This window comes from Pogona vitticeps, chromosome 6, assembly GCF_051106095.1.
Source record: "Pogona vitticeps strain Pit_001003342236 chromosome 6, PviZW2.1, whole genome shotgun sequence".
Lineage (NCBI taxonomy): Eukaryota > Metazoa > Chordata > Lepidosauria > Squamata > Agamidae > Pogona > Pogona vitticeps.
Genome location: NC_135788.1, coordinates 111,276,585 through 111,300,070, shown reverse-complemented (window position 1 = coordinate 111,300,070; position 23,486 = coordinate 111,276,585). Strand labels below are relative to the sequence as shown.

Below are 23,486 nucleotides of genomic sequence, written 5' to 3'. Positions count from 1 at the left end.
CAGAGTCCCTACATAGCCTACTGGTGACATGTTGCCCTTCCCTGGGTTATTGGCTATAAGCAGGGATGTTGGCAAGTATTTGTTGTTAGTACAGTATTCTCAACTTGGCCTTTTCCTGCATCACAGAAATCAGTTGGATCTTTTCAGAGCAGGGAGATAACCTTATCATGCTGTGATGTCAAAGTGTTGTTAACATATTGCCACCACAGTCAAAGAGTAAGGTGGAGAAAAAGGGAACACATGAACGTGGAGTGAAGGAGTGGGTTTTCTGCAGTTCTCACTTGATCAGGAAACGCCGCTTTTGTGATGCTTGATGAGCAGCAACTCCGGGGTACCAAAGGCCTATTAAAATTCTCACTGTAGTCACTGATAGAAAATTGTGACACCCTTAAGGTATATTTTCCAAAAATTGGAGAGGAATACCCGCTCTCCCCTTTGAAATAAGCACAAGAACTTCTCCCCAAAGACACATATGGTATTGCCAGCTTTCTTAAACATCTTGGCTCTGACACTCACCTGCTCAGAGACTTTAGGAGGTGATAATACTTATCTCTAAGTCTGGCATATTAATTTTTACAGACCAGTCTGCTATTCAGGGTGGTGGAGCAGACTGGGTCTTTTTTTTCCCCCCGGGCAGTTGGCAATCCTAAGAGGGAAGCTGCAAGTGTATTTGTTCCTTCTCACAGACAAAGCAAAAAAACACCGTAGCTGTAAAATCCCAGCCAGCAGTCTTGTGCTGTGAATTAAAAAATGGACAGCCTTCTAGGCATCCTACACCATGGCACGTATTTTTCTTGGCAATACATTAACGGCAACGCCTTTTCTCGGTCTGTCTCCTCTCTGGAGGAGGAGAAGTGGGAAGCCTGGAGCCATGAATATTGATCAAGTGTTTCTGAGTTGATGCCCTTTGAAACATACATATCCAATCTTGTGAAAGGTTTAGCAGTGAATTGAGAAAGTGGAAGGGTTCCAGGATGTGGGAAAAGATAATTTGCCTCTAGGGGGCGCTGTGTCAAAGGGACCAATGAGAAGCTTACAAATCAATCACAGGATAAGCGGGAGCCTCCTCTCAATAACGTTGCCATAGTAACTAGAATCCATAGGTTTTCTGTGCCCAGATAATGGAGTCAATATATGCCCATCCTGATATATGGTCATAACTGCTAGCCTTATTTTTGCATTAATCTGGTTTTTTAAAAGCTTTTAAAGCCACATTCCTCACTCTCCAATCACCCCTGCCCATAAAATTGGCTATTTTCATAAGAAAAAATATTTCAGACCCATACACGCTCTCTGTGTGTGTAAAGTTTGGTCTGCACATGTTTTAATACAATGGTTTTAATTTTTACATTTTATGTGTTTTGAACTGTTTACTTTTCAATTGTTTTAAAGACTTTATGTTTTAAATTGCTTTTTTACGGCTCCATTACAATGCACTCTGAGATGTTGCGATATAGGGCGGGCTATCAATATTTATCTAAATATTTAGATATCCAGTGTGGTGTAGTAGATAGTGTTATGGAGTCGGATACGGGAGGCATGAGTTCAAATCACTGCTTGGTCATGGAAACTGACTGGGGTGTGTGGCACTGGTTTCTCGTAAAACCACTCTGTAAATATCTCACTGCCTTGAAAGCCCTATTATGGTCACTAAAAGTTGGTTATGACTTGATGGCATGTAACAACAAATAAATATTTTAAAGAAAAAAAGGTTTATGGTTGGGAAAGTTCCCTGCCCTGATGCTGGAGAGCTCAGTAGGTTAGGTCTCTGGACTTCATTGCCCCCACTTTACCTCCTTGACAGGGCGTTGACTCAATTACCCATAGGGTCCCTTCCAGCTCTGCAGTTCTAAGGTTATTATTATCATTTATTATTATTCTCATCAAGTTTTGAATTTAGGGAAACTAAAATTGGGTTTGTTGAGTTTTGCAAAGGAACAAAGCAGTTAAATGTTCTTCAAAGTCAGGATGCCACATTTTTCATGCAGCAGGTGAAAAATTCAGATTGGCCATAAAAATGCCTGTGGCCCTAAGCACGCCTTCTTCTCTCATAATGGCACCCCCCCCCCAAAAAAAGATGTTTCCTGCCTGAAGGAAAGCACAGGATGGTGACCCTCCTGATTCTACGACTGGCAGCTGAATCTTCTTTTGACACTGGCTATGGGGTAACTTTCTCTGTATTTTAGAGTAGTTGCCTAATTTAAGGGGAGAATACAGGCTGTGCCTTAAATACAGCATTGTCTGCTAACAAGAGTGGCATTCTAGATCACCCATTGTGTGCTGCCAGCATTTCACTTCATCTTACAGTAGGGCCGGCCCTGATCACCTTCAGCCTCCAACTTGCAATAAGTACTGTAATACAGTAAATAAACCAGGTCTACCTTCCAGGGATGTTGTAAGCACCACTGTGAGAATGCAAAGCTTAGGAAACATATTTGTTTGGACTAGTCTTCTGAGAATCTCCCAGCTAACACTGTCCCTGACTGGGGGATTCTGGGAGTTGTAGTATAACTCTTTTTTCCCTCCTTGCGTTCAATCTAATTGTTGAATATGTTTTTATATAAGTTGCCTTGGCTATTGTTTTATCCCTGTTGTAAGCCGCCTAGAGTGGTCTGTTGATCAGATAGGCGGGATATAAATAAAATAAAATAAAATAAAATAAAATAAAATAAATAAATAAATAAATAAATAAATAAATAAATAAATAAATAAATAAATAAATAAATAAATAAATAAATAAAATTTGCAGCTTTCTTATAAAGAATGTGGGAAAGGCTGCAATGCTGTAGTAAAGCACATGCATTACCAGCCTGCAAAATGTCTCACACTTAATCCGTGGTTTCTTCGGCTAAAAGGATCAGTTAAGCAGGGGTGGGCAATTAATTTCTCTAGGGGCCCACATGAACCGTGTTCGGGAGCTGAACCAACTTTACTTAAAAATAAAATGAAACAGTGATGTTATGATTGTTTCTATTTTAAACTTGTTAATCTTCACAAATACTAAAGAGTTTTTTGTGGTATGTTAAACATAAGCAACTGATCAACTTTAGACAAAAAGCTATAAATGGTTTTGATGTCCGGCGGGCCGGACAGGAGCGGCTCGCAGGCTGTGTATGGCCCTCGGGCCACACTTTGCCCAGGTCTGAGTTAATGGGAAAGCCCTCTGTCAGAAACCCCGGGTAGCCGCTTCTAGTCAGATTAATGGCAGCATAGTTAGTTATGTGCTGTTAAGCCAGAACTGACTCATAACAACTCTAATTGGGCTTCCAAGGTAAAACATGTAAAGATGGTTTCCCCAGTTCCACCCTCCCAGTGAGCTTCCATGGCCAAGCAAGGATTCGAGCCCTGGTCTCCAGAGGCTTACTCTGTCACTCGATCCACTACATCACACTGTGTACCACAATGGGAGTATAATGGGTGAGAAATGGGCTGATTATCTGACTTTATCAGGTAGCTTCCTATGCCCACATATTCTTTTGATGTGGAAAAAACAGGTAAGCACTTAGGAAACCGGCTGTGCAGTATAAATATTGTGCTTTTCCTTTCCCATGCGGCTAGGAGAAGCAGAGAGAGGCCAGGAGAATTCCTGGATGCAGGCCAGACTTGGTCGGTTGTGTGCGCAGCCAGTGGAAGCGCTGGGCTGTTGGAAATTTCCCATGCAGGCAGTAGAAGGGGGAGGGAATAGGAACAACAGGTGAGGGAGTGCATGAGAGAGGAGGAGCGAACGAAGTGTAAAACCTCACCTGTCACAGTCTCTAGGGGGTGGAGGCAGGAATCAGGAAATAAACAGCGAAACCCAACTGGGAGAAGAAGAAGAAGAAAGAGAAGAAGAAGCAGAGAATCCAGGAGACCTAGGCAAGATTGCTGTCTCCCTTTTTTTTTAGCAATTTGAGTTTGTGCTTGACTTCACAAGTTCAGATTGTCTTCTATCGGGATACCTGGATATTCACCTGCTCATTCCTTTTCTAGAAGGCATCTTTTCTCACGGGAATAAAAGGAACCAGATGTTCAGTTGCTATACGTATTTCTCTTTGTACTTCTTGGAAATTACTGCCCTACCAGTGAATTGAGACATCCTGGCTTCCCACTTCTCCCCAGTTTAACCTGGGTTACCCCACCTCCCTCTCTTCCCCAACACCAAATCCTATACAGAAACTCCATGACAACAGCCACTGCTTCCTCCATGTACCCTGAGGAGGAAGCCCTTCGGACCCCATTCCCTCTGACCCCTCCGCCTGCCTTGGGGGATGAATTCTATCCTTTTGGGGGTGAACATCGGCAGTCCTGTGTGGGCGACGCAGTGGCCGGGGATGAAGATCCAGAAGAAGCAGATTTGGAATTACTACTTCAGAGGAAAGAGCAGGATCTGCTTCTGGCAGCAGAGCTGGGAAAGATGCTGTTGGAACGCAATGAGGAATTGGAGAGGCGCTGTGAGGAACTAACAAAGGAGTATGCTGAAGCAAAAGAGGTGAGAAAAGTGTGGTTTGTAGCATGGTGCACAGGGTACAAAGCCAGCATTGAACTGCTGAATAACTCAGTAGCTTAGGTATCTGGTTACAGTTCTGGAGGTTGGGAGTTCGATTCCCCACCATGCCACCTTGATAGGGGCTGGGCTGGATGGTCAATAGGGTCCCTTCCAGCTCTGCCATTCTAAGATTATTAGAAGCCCAGTGGCACAGTGGTTAAACTGCAGTACTGCAGTCAAGGCCTCTGCTCATAACCCAAATTCAATCCTGACCGATTCAGGAAGCCTGCTCAAGGTTGACTCAGGTTTGAGTCTACCAAGGTTGGTAAATTTAGTACCCAGCTCATTAAAGGGCAAAGTGTTTTTTGCATACTTATGTTATGGGCCATTCAGAGAGCGCTTCAGCCCTGCGGGGTGGCATGTAACTCAAAACAACCACAACCAAAGATTGCTGGACATCTATTTGTGACTTTAATTCTGTTGATGTCTGTCAGCACGAACCTACCTCACAGGGCTGTTACAAAGACAAAATGAGATTGTTTCTCAAATAATAATAATACTGGAGTCTGGGGTTTCTCATCTGCTGGGCTGAACTTCCCCATCTGGATGTCCTCCAGATGTGTTTATAATCTTCATTGTCCCCAGAAAGCACAGGCCATTCTTGCTGAGGATGATGGAAATTAGAATCTGACACACCTGGAAGACGCCAGGCGGTGTAATTTTCTCCCAGATTATGTCCCCTACTTCAAATAAATGGTCACTGCTGGTGCAATTATTTGTTTTGTAATCCCAAACTGGGGAGATCTCTAGGCAGTTTGTATTTTTTATTTTTATTTTTATTTATTTTATTTCTATCCCGCCTATCTGGACATATTAGCCCACTCTAGGCGGCTTACAATAAAAAAGAACAATTTTGTATTGTGCATTGTTTACACCAGACAGGCTTACATGCAGGAAATTGCACAGATCCTGTGTCAATTGTGACTGGCAATAATCCCGCATGTGTAGAAACTGTTGTGGCTTGCATATACAATGTGATTATATGCTGCTTCTGGTTATATGCTGCACCTTTGCAGGTGAAGCTCTCTCCAGCCGTCCTTGCTGGAAGGCACCAGTATGCTGGTTCTTCTTAGAGAACCCAAAGGTGTCCATATGTTCTCTTTCAGGAGGACGTTCCTTCATTTGAAGAGCTACCAAAGAACGCCCCTCTTTTTGAAAGTGTCTTCTAATGTATGCAGAACTTTCTAGTTCAAATTTGTGTTAAAGATAATAATGTGCTGTCGACTCAATTCTGAGTTATGCTGACCCTTGCCATGTTTTTCCAGTTAGAGAGCACTCAGAAGTAGTTTACTATTCCCTTCTGGGGGTGCCCTGGGACTGTGCAGCTTGCCCAAGGCCACACAGGCTGGATCTACTCGCAGGAGGCACAGTGGGGAATCGAACTCGTAACATCTAGCTCCACAGCCAGATACTTAAGTTGCCGCAGAAAGAGATAAAGTCCACCTGCAATGAGCACCTGGACTGCAGACTCACCAGGCGCACAAGCCATCTAATCATAGTCTTCCCCACTTGAGGAAGGTAAAGGTTCCCCTTGGCATTTAGTCCAGTCGTGTCGGACTCTGGGGCGCGGTGCTCATCCCCATTTCCAAGCTGTAGAGCCAGCGTTTTGTCCAAAGACAGTTTCCGTCCCACTTGAGTAGGATGCTCTAATTCTGGTTAAACTATAAGGATGATTTTTCATTTTGCCTGGGTATGTAGAAACTAGTACACTCAGTTTCATGCCTACCTGACCTGTTCATTTTAATTTCTTGATGGGAAAAAGAAGAAGAAACACTGGCCTTTTATGTTCCCCCCCCTCTCCCTTCCCCCTCTTCTTCCTGAATCTGTTTCTCCTCTCAAATAAGCCCCCAAATGCCTTAACGTAAGGTGACCCTGGCATTGGCAAGGTGACTCCTCTGGGCATGATACCTGTGCAACTGGTTAAACCAGTTTGGCGCAAATAAGGTCACTCACTACCTTGGGAGGCGAGGTGGAGCTGGGCACAATTACTGAGCAAGATGAAGCGAGAATGACCGAGTGGAACAGGAAAGAGACAGAGAGAAAGCGCCCAATATGAGTCACCCACTCCCAAACAAAGCTCCACCACTGGCTGCACCCTTCTGAGACCTAAATATTTCTCTTGCTGGCAGAGACTGGGCTGGATGCCAAAGGACTCTGCCTCTTTTTTTTCAGGGTGGAATGGGGGCAAAGGGGGCGGTGGGTGGTATAGAATTATGAAATAATTGAAACGCAAGCTAAACATTCTCATGAGTCCGCTCAGCCAGCACTGATGTGTTGCCCTGGGCTTAGAGTTGGTGTCTCCCTCTGAGGCAGGATCCAAGGTGTGTCTGAAATGGAATGGAATGGAATCCAGTCTAGAAACTTTCTCCTCATGGGTGTATTTATCTTTGCTGGGCACACAACCATGGGAGACATTTGAAGCACCATCGCCAGGAAATTCACAAACAGGATTGACTTGCTCTGGGACAGAGATCTATGTGTGTTGCCTAATTTGAACCCAAGCACCAGGTCCTGCAGGAATGTAGGAACAACTTTGCTCTGATGGATCAACAGCAGGCATATTAAGCAATTACTGTTCAGATATACTGTCTCTGAAAATGGAAGTTTCATTTTAATGTACTGGTTCATTTTTATGTTCTATTCCCCTTTTTAAAATTATGTTTAAACCAGAGATTAGGAGCCAGATTTTAGGGATCAGTGAGTATGGATTCCAGGAAGACATGGGTCTTGGTGACTTTTTATTAGAACTAGGAAGAATGTCCTTCTGTACTACAAATCCAAAACTCTCCATACCAAGCATGCTGACTGGGAGACTATGGGTGCCACAGTCTGAAAATGAGAGTCTGAAAATGAGGTTTTTAGAGTTCTGTTCTTTTTTTAAAAAAGGCTTTGTTGTATCACCGATGCACACAAACCTATCCATTCTGAAGGAAATCAACCCTGAGTGCTCACTGGAAGGACAGATCCTGAAGCTGAGGCTCAGTACTTTGGCCATCTCATGAGAAGAGAAGACTGCCTGGAAAAGACCCTGATGTTGGGAAAGTGTGAAGGCAAGAGGAGAAGGGGACGACCGAGGATGAGATGGCTGGACAGTGTTATCAAAGCAACCAACATGAATTTGACCCAACTTTGGGAGGCAGTGGAAGACAGGAGGGCCTGGCGTGCTCTGGTCCATGGGGTCATGAAGAGTCAGACACAACTTAACAACTAAACAACAAAAAAATCCTCATAGCCAATTTTCAGATACTAGGTGAAATGCAAGATAAGAAATGATAAGGTTAAATTACATATAAAAGATTATATAAGAGTGACATTGTCTTCTTGCAAAATATGCATGGAAACTTCAGAATGGGGACAGGAACAAGGAGACCATATTATTTTAAATCTGCTGCTGAAGAATTGACACTAGAATTAAGAAATTGAAGAGATACTAAGGTCTTTTGCTTCCAAGAAATACTCAAGCCAAGGCAAAAGGGGCAGTTTTACATAGAATAATACAGTTCAAAATCTTGGCTATGTGCATCTTAAAATCAGAAACAGTTCATGCCCTCCAGCACAACTTGCAACATGGCTACTTGTTGAAGAGAAGCATCTGGGGAATCCCGTGTTACAGTTTACAGTTATTTTGGAGAAAACAGACCTAGAACAGCAACAAATTATCATAATCATCATAATAAGATAAAACTTGGAATAGAGCTCATGATTTGCATGCAGAGGTACCCAGCATCATCTGGTCGAGCTAAAAGAAAAAATTCCATCTAAAACTCCAGAGAGCTAGATTGACTGGTAGCTGATGTAAAGCAGTTTCTGTGCTTTCTGATACAGTGGTGCCTCGCTTAACAATTGCCTCGTTAAATGACAAAACCACTTTACGATGAAGTTTTTGTGATCGCAAAACAGTGTTTCTATGGGGAAAATTTGCTTAACGGTGATCGGTTCCCTGCTTCGGGAACCGATTTTTTGCTAAATGATTATTTAGAAACAGCTGATCGGCGATTCTAAAATGGCTCCCCACTGTGTTTTCAGGATGGATTCCCTGCTTTACAGGCAGCGAAAATGGCCACCCCTATGGAGGATCTTCGCTGGACTGTGTTTTCAGCCCATTGGAACACATTGAACCGGTTTCAATGCATTTGAATGGGCTTTTTCATTTTGCAAGACAATATTTTCGTAAGACAGTGATTTTCGCAGAACGAATTAACATTGTCTTGCGAGGCACCACTGTACAGTATTGTGTAGTGCAATCCACACAGGCAGTATTATTCTGCTCCAAATGGCAACATTTTGTTAAGCTGGCCCCCAGAATATAAATCAGGAAAGGGATCTTTGGAGTTGTTTTTTTTAAATTGAATAGCATTTTTCCTAATTAATTAGTGCACTTCACTTATGTATCCTATGAGATGGCCAATATCATAGATATAGTTTGTATCTGGGAGCAAGAGATGGTGGCTCACTTAGTGAATTCCTAGCTGAAGTAAGATTTGAAATGATGACAATCTGGGTCACATCTCACGTTCTTAACCATTATTCAAAACCAGCTGCCTATGATCTGGCCCAGGCCTTACTATACTTATTCTCTGTATCTCTTTCTCTCTCAGAGACTTGAACAAGAAAAGCATGAACTCCGTCGGCACTTTGAATCTGGACAGGCCGAATTTGAGACTCGTGTGGTAGAGCTGGAGTCTGATTTGGCCACTGCCCGAGACCAGCTGGGTCAGCAGCGCCTGGAACAGCAGGACACCAGCCGGGAGAGCTCGCAGGCTGTCCTGGACCTCTCGGAGCAGAACCAGCGCCTGGTGGAGCAATTCAGTCAGGTGAGGTGGGGAATTTGGCTTGAAGGATCCCTTCAGTCTAGTCAGCAAAAATATAAGGGACGTAGCGCTGTGTACTCCTTCTTTCAATGGGGCATAGCTGGGACTCTCAGCACAGGCAGGAATTCAGCAGATGAATTGCCACACCTGTTGAGTTCACACCCCTCCTAAACGGAATTATCATATTTTCCGTGTATAAGACCATGCTTTCGTCTAAAATCTTTAGACTAAAAATTGAGGGTCATCTTATACACGGAAGCAAGCTAAGGAGAGAACAAAAACAAGTGGAGGGGAAAGCAGGGATCAAAGCGATCCTGCAGTGCTTCGATCCCTTTCCCCCTACACTTGCTAAGCCCCACTTAGTTTTCTTAATTTTGGATTAGAAAAGTGAGGGGTGTCTTATACATGGGGGCATCTTACACACGGAAAAATACGGTGTGTTCTTATTATCACAGTACTATTGCTGGTAACAGTCCAGGAACCCTGTCTAGGCAAAAGGGCAACAGTGAGCCCCCTGGTGCGGTGGCTAAACTGCAGTGCTACTGTCAAGACTTTGCTCATGACCTGAGTTTGATCCCAGCGAATTTAGGTAGTCAGCTCACGGTTGACTCGGCCTTCTATCTTTCCAAGGTTGATAAAATGAGTACCCAGGGGTCAAAGTGACCCTTACATAAGTAGAGCTAGAGTGCTCTACCAATATATCATTCAAAACAACATTTATGACTGAAGTTTGTGTGGTCTAGGTTCTGTACTTGGCTATCAGAGGATGAAGAAGCGTCATGTGTACACTAAATTATTGTAGGTGGCTGCTGCATGTTTTAGCATGAGATGTTTCATAGTCCTATGAATGCCAGGGGAAATTTAGGGGTGACATACAGGGAGGGCAGAACATTGTTTTATCTACAGGCAAAAGAGGCATGTGGCCAGTTTGTGACCTTCTGGGTTTTTTTGAACTGTAAATCCTAACACCCCTCAGCTGGCATTGCCACATGAGACATGCTGACCGCACTGTTTTGGGAATTGTCTGCTATAAAATGGATGTTTCCAAGCTGTGCATGTGGTATGTGGCACAGCCCTGCTGAGCTTGTGCAACATTAAAATGAAGGTGTGACATTGCATGATGGGCCACTCATTCCAAGATAAGCCATCTCTTCCAGGAGAAAACTAGCCTCTCAGGAAGCAGGGCTGTAGTCTGGTCTTCTCCCTGATGTCCTAATTTTGTGGGTGTGTTTTGGGGAGGTAAGAGGTGAAGAATTAAATTCTAGCCTTTTACCGTTCTTTAAATCAGTGGTTCTTAACCTTTGTTACTCGGATGTTTTTGAACAGCAACTCCCAGAAACCACAGCCAGCACAGTTGGTGGTGAAGGCTTCTGGGAGTTGCAGTCCAAAACTCCTGAGTAACCCAAGGTTAAGAACCAGTGCTTTAAATGTAACTTGAGGGAATTTTAAAGACAAATCTGTAATAAAGACAGAGTTGTATTACTTTGTCAAATCCCTTATGTGAACACCTGCTTGAAAAAAAAATTACTGAATTCAACAGCAGCTAGAACTGAGAATGTGGAAATGGGTACAAATACACTAAGGACATGAATTTACCTGTGAATTTAAGGACACAAGCATAGCTCTGCTGGATCAGAACAAAAGTTCAAGCCCACCATCTTCACTCTCCCGGTGCTGCTCATACACCTCCAAGAAACTCTCAAACAGGACACAAGGGTAATAGCCTTCTTCCACTGGTGTTGTTCCACATGGGTTGGCATCTCTGCTCTAAGTTGAATGTAAGTGTATATTTGGGGGCAAGACATCAGGCCGCCTCTTTTGCTCCCTTTTCCCCCCTTACCTTCCAAACAAATTGCAAATGCTTAAAAAACCCAAAAGCGAGATGCAAAAGAAACCAGATAAAGTAAGAAATGAGTCACCTTGTATTTGCAAAAATTCATTCTGGAAACAGAATGTGTGTGTTTGCATGTGTGCCCAGAAGTTACATCAAGCAGATTATTATCACAAGGCAAGGCTACACCTTAGTGTCAGCCCACATGCTTCACAGGCAAAAGAATACAAATTTAATCCCTTGCATCTCTAGGTGGAGCTGGGAAGACACTCCTAGATTAATATTATACTCAATGAGAGTAGACGCTTTGAAATGAATTGCATTTGTTCATTGTTCTAATTCAGACTAAAATTGAATTTAGTATCTGGAGGACCATACCTAGCCAGGATAAATTATGGTTAAGAATCTGTGGCTCTCCAGATGTTGACTACAACTTCCATCATTCTTAAATTCTAGACTGTTATGGGTGGGAGTTCAGCATGATCTATGCTGGACTAGATGGATCACTTTCCATTAACTGGGTAGCATGATGGGCAGCCTGAGCCTGCCTAGCAACCTCCACTTACTTTGGACTACAGCTCCCAGAATCCCCCAGCAGCATGGTCTCTGCCTGCTGACTGGGGGATTCTGGGAGTTGTAGTCCAAAAAGTATGCTTCCCAAACATCAGATAAGACTTGGTGTAAGGGACTTTGCCATTTTCATGCCAATAGTAGCTCTTCACCACAACCACAGACCTAGGAGGGAGGGAGGCGTGCCACGCCAGAAGTTCCATGATGAAGCAAGGAAGGCATTTCAACCCAACAAACTTTGGAGTGAGATCACACACATGGCATTGTTGTCACAACAGCAGTGCTGACCAGCTGGGCGGGTTTCCAGGAATGTACAAAGCCAAACAGGAGAAGAAAGGTGTTAATGAGGTCAAAGAAGGGAAGCGCATCTTATAAAGGGGTTCTGTATACTGCAAAAATGTAGAAGAAGACCCCAAGAAGACCTCCTTTGTGAGCCTTCTCCAAATGCTTACCTCCCAACACATTGGATTGCACTTACCTTATCCTCTGACCATTGAGAGGCTCAAGGAGATGCTTTGAGCTAAAATTCTGAATAAACAAATAGGGGTTGCTGCCTATCCTTGAGTCAATTACAAGAGAATGTTTCCTCCTTCTGTGTAAGAATGATGATGAAATTGTTCAAAGGAACTGGCAGCATGATGACTCAACCTCATTCTTGCAGATGTTTTATTTATTGTTAGATTATATGCTGGCAGTATGTACCAGTATCCAGGAGAAGCCAATAACATATCAGAAAACATTACAAGAGCGCATCCTTGAATAATTTTAAAGTCCAGGTCTCTAGTCCTCAGTGTTCTTGGGAAGGGAAAAGAATATGACACACAGAGGAGAGAGGTGGGGCCTGGATCCGAAGTTCACATCTGGAGAGGACTCTTTAGTCCAACAGTGGGATCTGGAATAATTGTGTGTTCCCTCCCTGAAAAACAAAGGATCCAAATGATCTTACCTTGCCTCTTAGTTACAGTGCTTTATGTACTAAATGTAGGTACATGTATTCAAAAGTGAAGGCAGTTCTGTATGTTCAATAGCGTTGTCTTCCCTCATGTCTTATTTATTTATTTATTTATTTATTTATTTATTTATTTATTTATTTATTTATTTATTTATTTATTTATTTGATTTTTACCCCGCTCCTCTAGACCATGTTTACTCGGGGCGGCTTTATATACTTGGTTTTTTTTTTTGCATAAGCGCTAAATCAAATTGAATGACCATGCCCTGTACATGTTCAGAGGTCCATTGTACTTCACGCAGCCCAGAGCTGAGAGATCTATTTTATAGACTGCAATGTGGATGTTGTCAAAGCCTGATATCTCTCCATCACTCCCCAGATTGCTCAGGTGGAGCAGCAGCTCCGGGAAGATCTGACTTTGCTGCGCAGCGAGCATCGGACCTTGACCCTTAGCAGTGCCGAACATGCTGCTAGGATACAAAGCCTACAAGCTGAGGTGAGAAAGGAAACCTCTCCTTTGCGAGCCTCTCTTCCACCAGGAGGTGCCAGAAGGGCATCAGAGAATACGATATGATGTTTTCTACCACCCTATTAGGGGCTGTTATTTCCTAGGTCTGGCTGGTTTCTCATGGACTAAATAATGAAGGCTAAAGTGAGATTGATAAAGATTATTCATATCTCTGACAGATGTCAGCAATGGGCATCCTTGTGTGAGGATGTTGTGGCCTCAGTGGGGCCCAGCACTATTGGCTAGCCTGTCCACCACTTTTCCAGCATTCCAGTTCAGATTTGGTAGTGTGGAATACATATTCAGATTTCCTGCAATGCCCTCGAACACCCCCCAACATTGCATCATCCAGAGTATTGTGAGGAATTAAGACAGTAGTGACTTCAAGGAAAGAAGATTAGATGGAGAGCAGGCCTGGCCTAAGACATTTTGGTTCCTGAGGCAAAGGACAAAATGGTAGCTACCCTATTCCTTGAAAAAAAAAAGCCAGAATGGCAACTGGGTTTTATTTCTGCACAAAGAATAAAATGGCACCCTTCACCTTTGAAAAAAAAGCTCATAGAATTCTCCAGCAACCAACAACTAGAGAATTCTGGACCTTTATTCCAACCCCCTCATTCTTAGTTTTTCCATTCCTCTTCCCTCTGAGAGGATGGAGAAGGGAGGATGAGAGGGAGGGAGGGAGGGTAGAGAAGTACGGTATATAAATTTATGTACTGATTGATATTATTAATAAAAAGAAAGAATGTGTATTAAAAAAATAAAATAAAAACATCCAGGAAACCCTAGAAGCAGATGTGCCTCAACATCTGGGGCAACTAGATGTTTAGAGGGCTAAGACCCAGCCACACAAGTCCATCCTCCAAGATTACTTCAACATGCCCTGCCCCTGAACATCTGCCACCTGTGGTTGCCGCCTCACTCTGCCTAATGGCAGGGCCAGTCTGATTCCCATCAGTATATTGAGGAAATGCAAACTGATGGCTCTGATGCTACACATTGAAAGGGTGGATTAGTGGGGTGGTGGTCAGGGGAGGCATCTCAGTTGGCAGAGAGATGCCAACTTCAGGAGCTTTGTACTCACTATAAGCTGCAATCTGTTATATGTAGGAGCGAACGAAGGGTGAAAGCCTGTGTCTATTTACTTCGTTAAAAGGTAACTTTAAAAATAACTATTGTGGCGTCACAGCTTTGCTTTACCTCAGGTTGGCTTGCCATCAGGCTGAGACTGATGCCTCATTATGTGGCATCAAATTCCTACTTCAGTAGCAAGGGCATACTGTTTTAGATTTTGTACTTTAGAAAGGAAAATGCTGTGTTTTGCCAAGACTTGTAAAATAATATATGGGCCCTTTAAGCTGAAGCACTGGAACCACTTGTCAATTGAACAGCGGGTGGAGATACGGGGCCTAGCAGTAACAGGATGTCAACTGCTTTTTAAGACACCATGTTGATTCCCCACCATTCTCACCTTCGGCAGAATCTGATGTTACAACAACGGAGACAAGATCTGGAGAAACAGACCCACCAACTCCGGGAAGAGAATGAATCCATTCAGGCTCTGGTGGACGTCCTGCATGATAACCTTCTCCGCCTTCGCAAAGAAAGTCACGAGAAAGAGTTGCGAGTATGTATATAAATATGGTAGTTGTGTCGCTAGCTGCCTTGGAAATCTAGGTGGTGTGGTGCGACAACAGCAAACACACATCTGCACACCTCTAATAAATATTAAGACAGAGGGGGAATAATGCCTAGAATTGAGATGCAAGAGTTAAGATGGAGGAGGTGGCAGGAGAGAGTGAAAATTAAAAATAGGTGATGTATGTGTTAATGCAAAAAGGAGGAAGGAGTCATTGAGTGTAGCTGTACACAGAGGAACTGTTCACCACAAGTCTTTTAAATGTGACAGATACCCTCTTCCTCTTCCTCCTCCCAAGCTGCAGCAGGTGGAAGCGGAAGCGGAGGAGCTTCGAGCCTCCAACCGTCGTTTGCAGCATCAAGTCAGGGAGATGAAAGAAGAGATCCGGCTGCATGACTTGGACACCTCCGTCGCTTCCATCCAGTCTGAAATTGAAAGCAGTTTGGAAGATGCTCCTGGGGCACCTGGACAGACCCCTAAGGTATGGGGCAGATGGAGGTACTCAATTGACTCGTCAATTATATATAATATATACACCCCCATATATATAATGTGGCATCAACTATATACAGTATACCCATTTTGGAGGCCTAAAACATACCACAGACTTATCTACTTACCAGAAATTTTAATATTGCAGTTTAGAATTCAGTAAGAAAACAAACCTCAGATTTTAGACAACATTATATTTTCTGTACAGGCTCTCCTTATTCTTAGTTATGGAATTTAGGCAATCTATAGATGTATCTTCTTTCTATGACAATTCAGAAACCTAAAAAGGTTTAAAAATTATGATGTTAATATTCCTTAAAAACTATCAATAAACAGGTCACTTGAGTAGTAAGGTGTGGTTTAAATATTCTAAATGAAGAAATATATTGTACAGTCAACATAATATGAACAATTAAAAAGTGATACTTGAAAAATTTTCAACATTTTAAACAATGAAATTCTAGCCATATCTAGATTCTATGTACGTACAAAGTTCTGTTTTGCAGTAGTAGTCCTGCCATTACCGTAATCTCACTTACAGCCCAATCCTATACATGTTTTTGCAAATATAATTCCTGCTATGCCCAAAAGTGTTTACTCTCTGTTTACTCTCAGGTGAGCCCTCTTAGGAATGTCCAAACAACATGTTAATGTTATATGAGAGGTCCCTGTGAAAACATATCCTCTGTCTTCACGTACTGTCTTGAAGAGACAGCATCTACTGCGTTCCACCTCAGAGTGAGTGACATCGTTGCAGCACAAATTATTCCACTAATTAGTGCTGGTTTCTGTCTATCTGTTCAGCTGATGGCCAATGGCACTCGCAAGGCAGGTTCTACCCTTGTGGTTGTAAAGAATTCATCCCAGAGATCAGAAGAGGAGGAAGCTGAATATGCTAAAATGGTTTCAGCCTTGAATCATCAGGAGCAAGATATACTGAAGCAGAAGGAATCAGAGATCACAAAACTCCACGATCAGGTAGCATGTGGTATCCTCCTCCATTAAAAATGCATTTTTATGGGTAATGGCCATAATATTTTTTTTATTTAACATCATTTTATACTTCTTTCTCTTTCCAGATTACACTGCAATACGTGGAACTCTGTCATTTAAAGTCTGAAATAGAGAACCAGAAGCTCTTATATCAACAAAGCAACCGGGATGAGGCCTTGAAATTAGCTGTAGCAGAGAGGGATGAAGCTATACTAAAGTGAGATCCTCTTATGTTCTTTACACATTATTTGCATTCTCTCCATAGAAAAATCAATTTACAGGCAGTGACAACGGTGGTCAGGATTCAGTTGCTGATTTATGGTTGCATTAAATGAAATTGCATATATGGCAGTGGCAAATTGCTACTAATTAATTAGGTGCTACTTCCATTCCTGGGCATGTGCTTCATTGGCAAGTGGATTTTGGCCATTATGTCTATTATAAGGCATCTACCATGGCATATATAGGTTAAATCCCTGTGTACATACTATTGTGACTGGATCAAAGATGTTTTTAATGCATCTACATTCCTGTAATGAAATCAATAATGTTTATGCATGCATGTTTCCCTATTAATATGGCCTATTAATGGCATTACAAAAAAAACCCCCACAGATTTAGAAGGAACAAAATATAAACCATTCAGTTTCTTGTCTCCCAGGCATTCACTAAGTTGTAGAACTCTATGTGCTGGCTTAGATGGATCGTTGACCTGATGCAGGAGGTGTGTCTTACATGCTTATGTGCTTGTCTTTGGCTGTTGGAACCAGTCTTAGGTGCTACGTTAGGGTAGTCAAAATGCAGCCCTCCAGATGTTGTCAGACCAGCATTCCACACTATTGGTTATTCTGACCAAGGCTGATGGGAGTTGTGGTCCAACCTCAGAGGCCTGCCCTTTGCCTACACCTTGCTTACAGCAAATCTCCATATTCATGATGGTTTCTCCCATAATCAGCAGTTCACTTACTGGTGAGGAAGGTTGAAAAGCCTTGCAGGCAGCCCACAAGCTCTGACTCCCTCTAATATGAGTGTTACATCTTCTTCTAAGAATACTGTAGTAGCTAAAGGAGCTGTTACAAAAAGTATTGGAACTGGTCTTTTTCTGCTCTCCCACCTGCATTCTCTGTTTTTAAACACCCATCGTCCATTGTCAGTGTTACTCAGTCTGCTGCTGTCATCAACTTCCCTAAAACAATCTCCAGTGTTTGAGAGACTCTAATGTTTACTTAGATAAAGGTAAAGGTTCCCCTTGACATTTAGTCCAGTCGTGTCCGACCCTAGGGCGCAGTGCTCATCTCCATTTCCAAGTCAGCGTTTGTCTGTAGAAAGTTTCTGTGGTCACGTGGCCAGCGCGACTAGACATGGGATGCCGTGACCTTCCCACCATGGTGGTACCTATTTATCTCCTCATATTTACATGCTTTTGAACTGCTAGGTTGGCAGGAGCTGGGACAAGCGACGGGAGCTCACTCTGTCACTTGGATTCGATCTTACGACTGCTGGTCTTCTGACCCTGCAGCACAGAGGCTTCTGCGGTTTAATCCGCAGCGCCACCATGTCCCACAATGTTTACTTCCATGAGTTAATTAATAACACAAATGGCAGGCAATCAACTAACATTATCTCAAATAGCTTGATGGCTGTAGGTGTGTCTCTTTGGCACTGTATTAAACCAAACATTCTAGCACCAGGAATTCTAGCTCTTTGCACATACACTATGGAATCCTTGTGCACTAGAGAGGATTCTGGGAAATGGCCGAGGGAGCATAGGGTCACCCTGTTGTGCACTCAGATCAACTGAGGTATATCCTAGATAAGCACATTTCAACGTTCTCTTACATTTCATAGGTTTCAAAAGAGGATGGAAATAGCAATTTGACTTTCAGGAAATCCTGTAGGACACGCATGAATGACAAACTTCCACAGAACTTCCGGAGGCTCTAGTACACCCTCTATGGGGAGAAGGAAAAATACTTAATTTTAAGTAATAGGAAAGTGACATCTTCAGGTCATGACGGGAATTTCATGCAAAATCATTCTAAAAGAGTCATGTAGGGAGGGGCAAATTATATTGATAGATCTGTGGCTGATTTGCAGCAAATCTGCAAAGATTTCAGACCCTTGATTGTTTGACTATCCTCCAAAAGTAACAAAAAAATTACCCTCCCTAAGCAAGGTAGCAAAACTCACCTTCTGTGGTGGTGACCAGGAGTGTATTTTTACACAGAGGCTTTGATCTCCATTTAATCCTGGTATGGAAGATCCTAGGCTCAGAAATTTTAATGATAAATATATGAATTTTGCATTGGGAGCTGAATGGTAGATCTTGGGATTCTGGTTAAAAAAAGATCCAACAGGCCTGAAATCTACCCATCCCTGTTGAAATGGGTTTGATTTTTCCAGTCCCATTAATATTGTTCTCAGAACAGAATACACGTACTGTATATCCATATTTATACCTATATACACGCATACTCTGCATGTGTATATGTGGATGTATACATACATGCAGTCACACAAACAGACACAAAGCAGGATATATATAAACAAAGGTAGATACCTGTCTTGTAGGATGTATATATATATCCATCTCTCTCTATCACCTATGTGTATGTTTTCTCTTTCTTATTAGGAAAGGTGAAGTACAACTTGAAATGGCAAAAGTCTCCTTGGAACGGGATTCATTAAGCCAGCAGTTACTGCGTGTCATTCGGCAGAAGATGGCACTTTCCCAGGAGCTGGAAGCTTGGCAAGTGAGTAAGAAAGCATCAGAAAAGACAGAAAACATTTCCTGAAATTTTGTACAGAAACTTCAGTCTCACTATTAGTCCTTCTGTTTTGTATACTGCAAGGGGGCTAAAGCAAACTTTGTACTATGAAACCTAACTGTAAAAAAAAGTAAAACTTTTAAAACACCAGATTACCAGTAAGATGTTGTTTTGGCTCTTGCTGTGTTTAATAGAATCCAGATTCAGGCAGTGACACAGCTGAAATGAGTGTGAGAATTTTTGGTTGCAATCCTGCATTCACAATTTGTTCCAAGTTTGCTTGGTGGATTCATGCCAGTTCCAAACAGGGCCCTTAAAGGGAGAGAAAATGGAGGATAGGAGGAAAAAGAAGGGTAACTGAGAAATAGACTAAGAATAGGGTAGAAAAATGCAGAATTGAGGGCTACTTCATGACTGGCTGAGCAAAAAGTGTTATTACTAAAGAGAGAGGAAAGGAGCTTCTAGGAATTAACATGAAAAATAAAAATTAGAGAAGAAATAACTAGCAGGGAGTAGTAGAAGAGGGTCAATCTAAAAAATGTGCAGTATAGAGGAAAGAAAATAATCCTGGATTAAAATATTCCTTCCACATGTTACCACCTTGTGCAGCATCTGAAGTTGAGGGGGCGTTTGTGTTATGGGTGCTAAATAAAAGTTAAAATGTGGGTTAATTGTACCAACTTTCAACTCTACTCTAGAGACAGTCTCCCAGAACCTCTATTTTAAACAAAAGAGAAGTTCTCCATAGAACGTTTGACTTCATTCAAGAGAAAAACAACCTACTGATTTCCAGTTCACTAAGAATGATTATATTATTTCCTCTCCTCCTTTTTTCTGACAAACAGGATGATATTCAGTATATCATACACCAGCAGCTACTCCAGAAGCATCAGGAAGAGACACCTCCTGTCACCTCGCCACCTAAAACCCCAACGCAAGGCAAGAACCCTCCTTTATTTCGACGTGGCACCAGCGCTACCAGTGGCAGCGGCTTCTTCTCTCTTTTCCGGAAAAGTTGAGGGGACTGCAGGTGTGGGGCACCTTCCAAAAATGCCTGAAAGAAGGGTGGTGGAGGGAATGTGGCACTCCAGGGCAGACCCAAGGGAAAGGCTAACAGGGAGGATGGGTCACATAGGAGACCCCTCTTGAGACGCCAGGGGCTAAGATGGGTTTTGTGTCTTTGTAGCACCTTGTCAACCAACGCTAGGCCAGACGTATTTGTTCTCCTGTCCTATATGTCCATCCTATTACAGCCTTATTCATCTGTTGCAGGTGTATAGGTTATGTTAGAATTTTAACATAGCTCAGGGCTTCAGCATGTCTTAAATGAGCCCTGGGCACAGTATAGGCACATGTAGGAGCAGGGCTGAGCTGCCAAGCCCACCTTTGTGTGCCCGGGATACCCATGGATTGCATGTGGACAGCCAGGAAGAGGCATCTACAAATCAAGCATAGGGATTTCTCTGCCCATACCCATGTTCAGCATGCCAACAGAGGCCATGCTAATCTGGACACGTGATCTCAGACGTGGGAGGTTTTTAAGGTTGCAGATGGCCAGTCCATCAGGCTACCTTAGCTAGCAAGGACATCCTTGGTCCTGCTGCAATATATAAGTGCTTAAATATGTAGAACATGCAAATAAGGTTCAGATTTCATTGCATCTGTCAGACATTAAGAATGACACCCTAAATTGTCTTTCAAGCTCTAGTCTGAAACACAGGCAAGTGGCAAAGCTTGGAAATGTGGGATTGTTTTAGACTACAACTCTCAGAATTCCACACTAACTATGCTAGCTCAGGGATTCTGGGAACTGTAATCCAAAAAGTAAGATTTTTCAGGCATTTCCAACTGGTGTTAGATGGGAGACAGACCACTACATCCAAAGGAATGACATGGATGTAGGCCAGTGTGGGTCAAGGCAAATCATACAACTAGAGGCAGTGCTCCTTATTGATTAACTAGTGGGATTCCCTTTGCTAAAATGTAGTTTTACACCAGATGTTCTGGCTTTCTCAACTTATAACTTAACTAATTCATTTTTATCTCCTTCTATCTTTTTCGATACCTCTAGCCCTTCAGCACCAGTTGGCCAGTCTGTATTCTAAGATTGCTTAGTCAAAGGCATGATTCAGCTTTTTCTAGAGTATCCGCCAGACAACATCAGTAGCTGCAACATATTCAAACTGATCAGTGCATCAATTTTTTGGCTGAATGATCCTGAATCCTAGATACAAATCCTTATCTCCTTTGTGAAACTAAAAGCTCTGAACTGGGAAGAACAACTGCTTCCCCCAGTAGTGAAGGGGAAATATTTTTTACACTGAATTCTTAGAAGCTGGAAACAAGTATGGTAAATTATCCATCTTGGAGAAGAGCAATGCCTTACTACTTGATTAATATGTATGTTCCTGGGCTGCACTTTGAATTGTGTTATGTACAGTACTTTAATTCTCCACATAGCCCTGGCAAGCCTTTTGGCAGTGCTCCTTGCCTTAAAGAATGAACACCAGTGGATTTTGCTAGTATTGCAGACTTGAGTGGGAGGCAGCGAATAAAGCAAGAGATTATGAGTATATGGCTCCCATTATGAAAGTCACTGGTGAAATCTAGAGATATGTGTGTGTCCGATGGCTGTGGCTCCTAGAGGTTTCTGGAGGGTATGATTCATGGCTTCTTCTCCTGGCTGTTGGGGGTGGGGTGGGGAGATGGAATCATGAGGTTGAAACTATGTTAAATGATCCTAGGATATAGTGTGATACAGTGGATAGAATGAACGATGGGCTAGGATTCAAGAGGCCTGAGTTTGAATCACTGCTTAGCCATAGAAACTCTTGCGGGAAGATGCAACCACCCCTAAAATACCTTACTTATCTTGGAAACCCTAGCAGGGTTGCTGTAAGGCAATTCCAACTTGACAGCACATAATACAGGGGACGTTTGCATGCCATAGGCCGCAGTTCCTATACCCCTATTTGACAATCTATTCTAGGTTGTCGAAATACAGAGAGCCTCCATTTGAGGGCAGAAGCACTTATGATGATGAAAAGACAGCAGATGGTGCCTTGTAACTTTCCCCCTCAAGACTTACACACCAGCATGGACAGAATAACCTCTCTTCAGTAGGTGGCAGTATTACTATGTACCCTCAGTGCATTAGGGTAATCATTTTCACTTGGTTTTCTTTCTATTCTTTAACAAACCTATTTTGGGCAATGTGTACTTGCTTTTTAAAAAATCTATACATGTTTATGCAAACAAGGCATGGTCATGACTTTGTCACATGAGCACCAGCAAGGGGTACTGATGTTCTTTCTCAGGTCTCCTGTTTGTTCCTTATTGCATAAACATAAAACACTTACACCTAAATGAGTCTTATGGTATTTCGTAAGTAATTTCTTAGCTGCTTAAGAAACTGAGACCTTAAAAAAACCCAAATTGCACATCAAATAATATAAAGGACGAACCCAAATAGAGATGTATTTATTTATGCAGATGAAAATGTATATTGTTACAGAGTATTTTTGTTGTATGTTTGTTACTACAGACTTTATAATTTTCTCTTTATTAAATAAAGTATGGTTCTTACACTTCATGCCTCTGTGAAGCAGATTCTTCTGGCGAAAACGGGGCATAGCGGCACAAAGCAGAGAAGGCTGCACAAGGCAGGATTCATGGACAGCCCGAGGAGGAGAAGGAAGTTTATAAATGTGTGGATACGTGACTGTAACTGCAGCTAGTCTGTCACTGTAGTAAACAGCTTTGTATGCAAAATTAGAGATACCAGGCTTCATGAGTTATAAATCATACCTTCAGACTCGGAAGTTGAAATCCCAGCGGTATGAGAGGTGGCTATGCCAGTTGAGTAGCAAGAGAGAAGAACTTGGCATATAATTGTAAGTTACGGAATTGTAATTTAGCATTTCATTAAAATGTGCTCTTCACTCCATGCCTAACTGTATAGATAGCTCCACTACCATATTTCACCTAACTCAGGGCTCAGGCATTGATCTGACAATAGCTTTTTAACAAAGCAATTTAAAACAAACCCAGAAGACAGGGAGAGAGAGGGAGAAATAGAGAGAAGCCAGGACCCCTTTGTCTTTGCTTCTGATAGGTGGGTGCCTTATGTCTGTCACGTTAGCAGCATAATTGGGGCCGCTCAGGTCCCAGAATAGAGTCCACAGCCTTAGGGTTAATCTCCCAATACATAACATTTATTTACAAAAAACTAGAATGAAGGTCCAAAAAGGAGCGAGCATGCTTATTAGAGACATAGACACACGGAACAGAAAATGATCATGAAGGTGAGAAACAGGGATGGACTTACAAACTGTTTACAGCAAGAGGAGAGAACCAGATATTCTTGGACTAACATTCCCATTATCCCCAGTCAGTGT

General features: G+C 42.5%; 1 protein-coding gene across 1 annotated transcript; it reads left to right on the top strand.

Annotated features, from left to right (window-relative positions):
• Nucleotides 1–3,353: 3,353 nt before the first annotated feature.
• Nucleotides 3,354–22,681, top strand: BICDL2 (BICD family like cargo adaptor 2). Its single transcript, XM_072976840.2, has 10 exons — nt 3,354–4,468; nt 9,124–9,339; nt 13,069–13,185; nt 14,678–14,824; nt 15,135–15,317; nt 16,133–16,306; nt 16,408–16,538; nt 18,954–19,074; nt 19,935–20,119; nt 21,161–22,681. The coding sequence occupies exons 1-9, from the start codon at nt 4,160–4,162 to the stop codon at nt 20,106–20,108; spliced, it is 1,572 nt and encodes a 523-aa protein (XP_072832941.2). The 5' UTR covers nt 3,354–4,159; the 3' UTR covers nt 20,109–20,119; nt 21,161–22,681.
• The last annotated feature ends 805 nt before the right edge of the window (nt 22,682–23,486 follow it).

Coding starts and splice junctions, on each gene's coding strand:
- BICDL2 (XM_072976840.2), top strand. CDS start 4,160: ATGACAACAGCCACTGCTTCCTCCATGTACCCTGAGGAGGAAGCCCTT. Junction 4,469..9,123: donor AGTATGCTGAAGCAAAAGAG/GTGAGAAAAGTG, acceptor TTTCTCTCTCAG/AGACTTGAACAAGAAAAGCA. Junction 19,075..19,934: donor AGGAGCTGGAAGCTTGGCAA/GTGAGTAAGAAA, acceptor TCTGACAAACAG/GATGATATTCAGTATATCAT.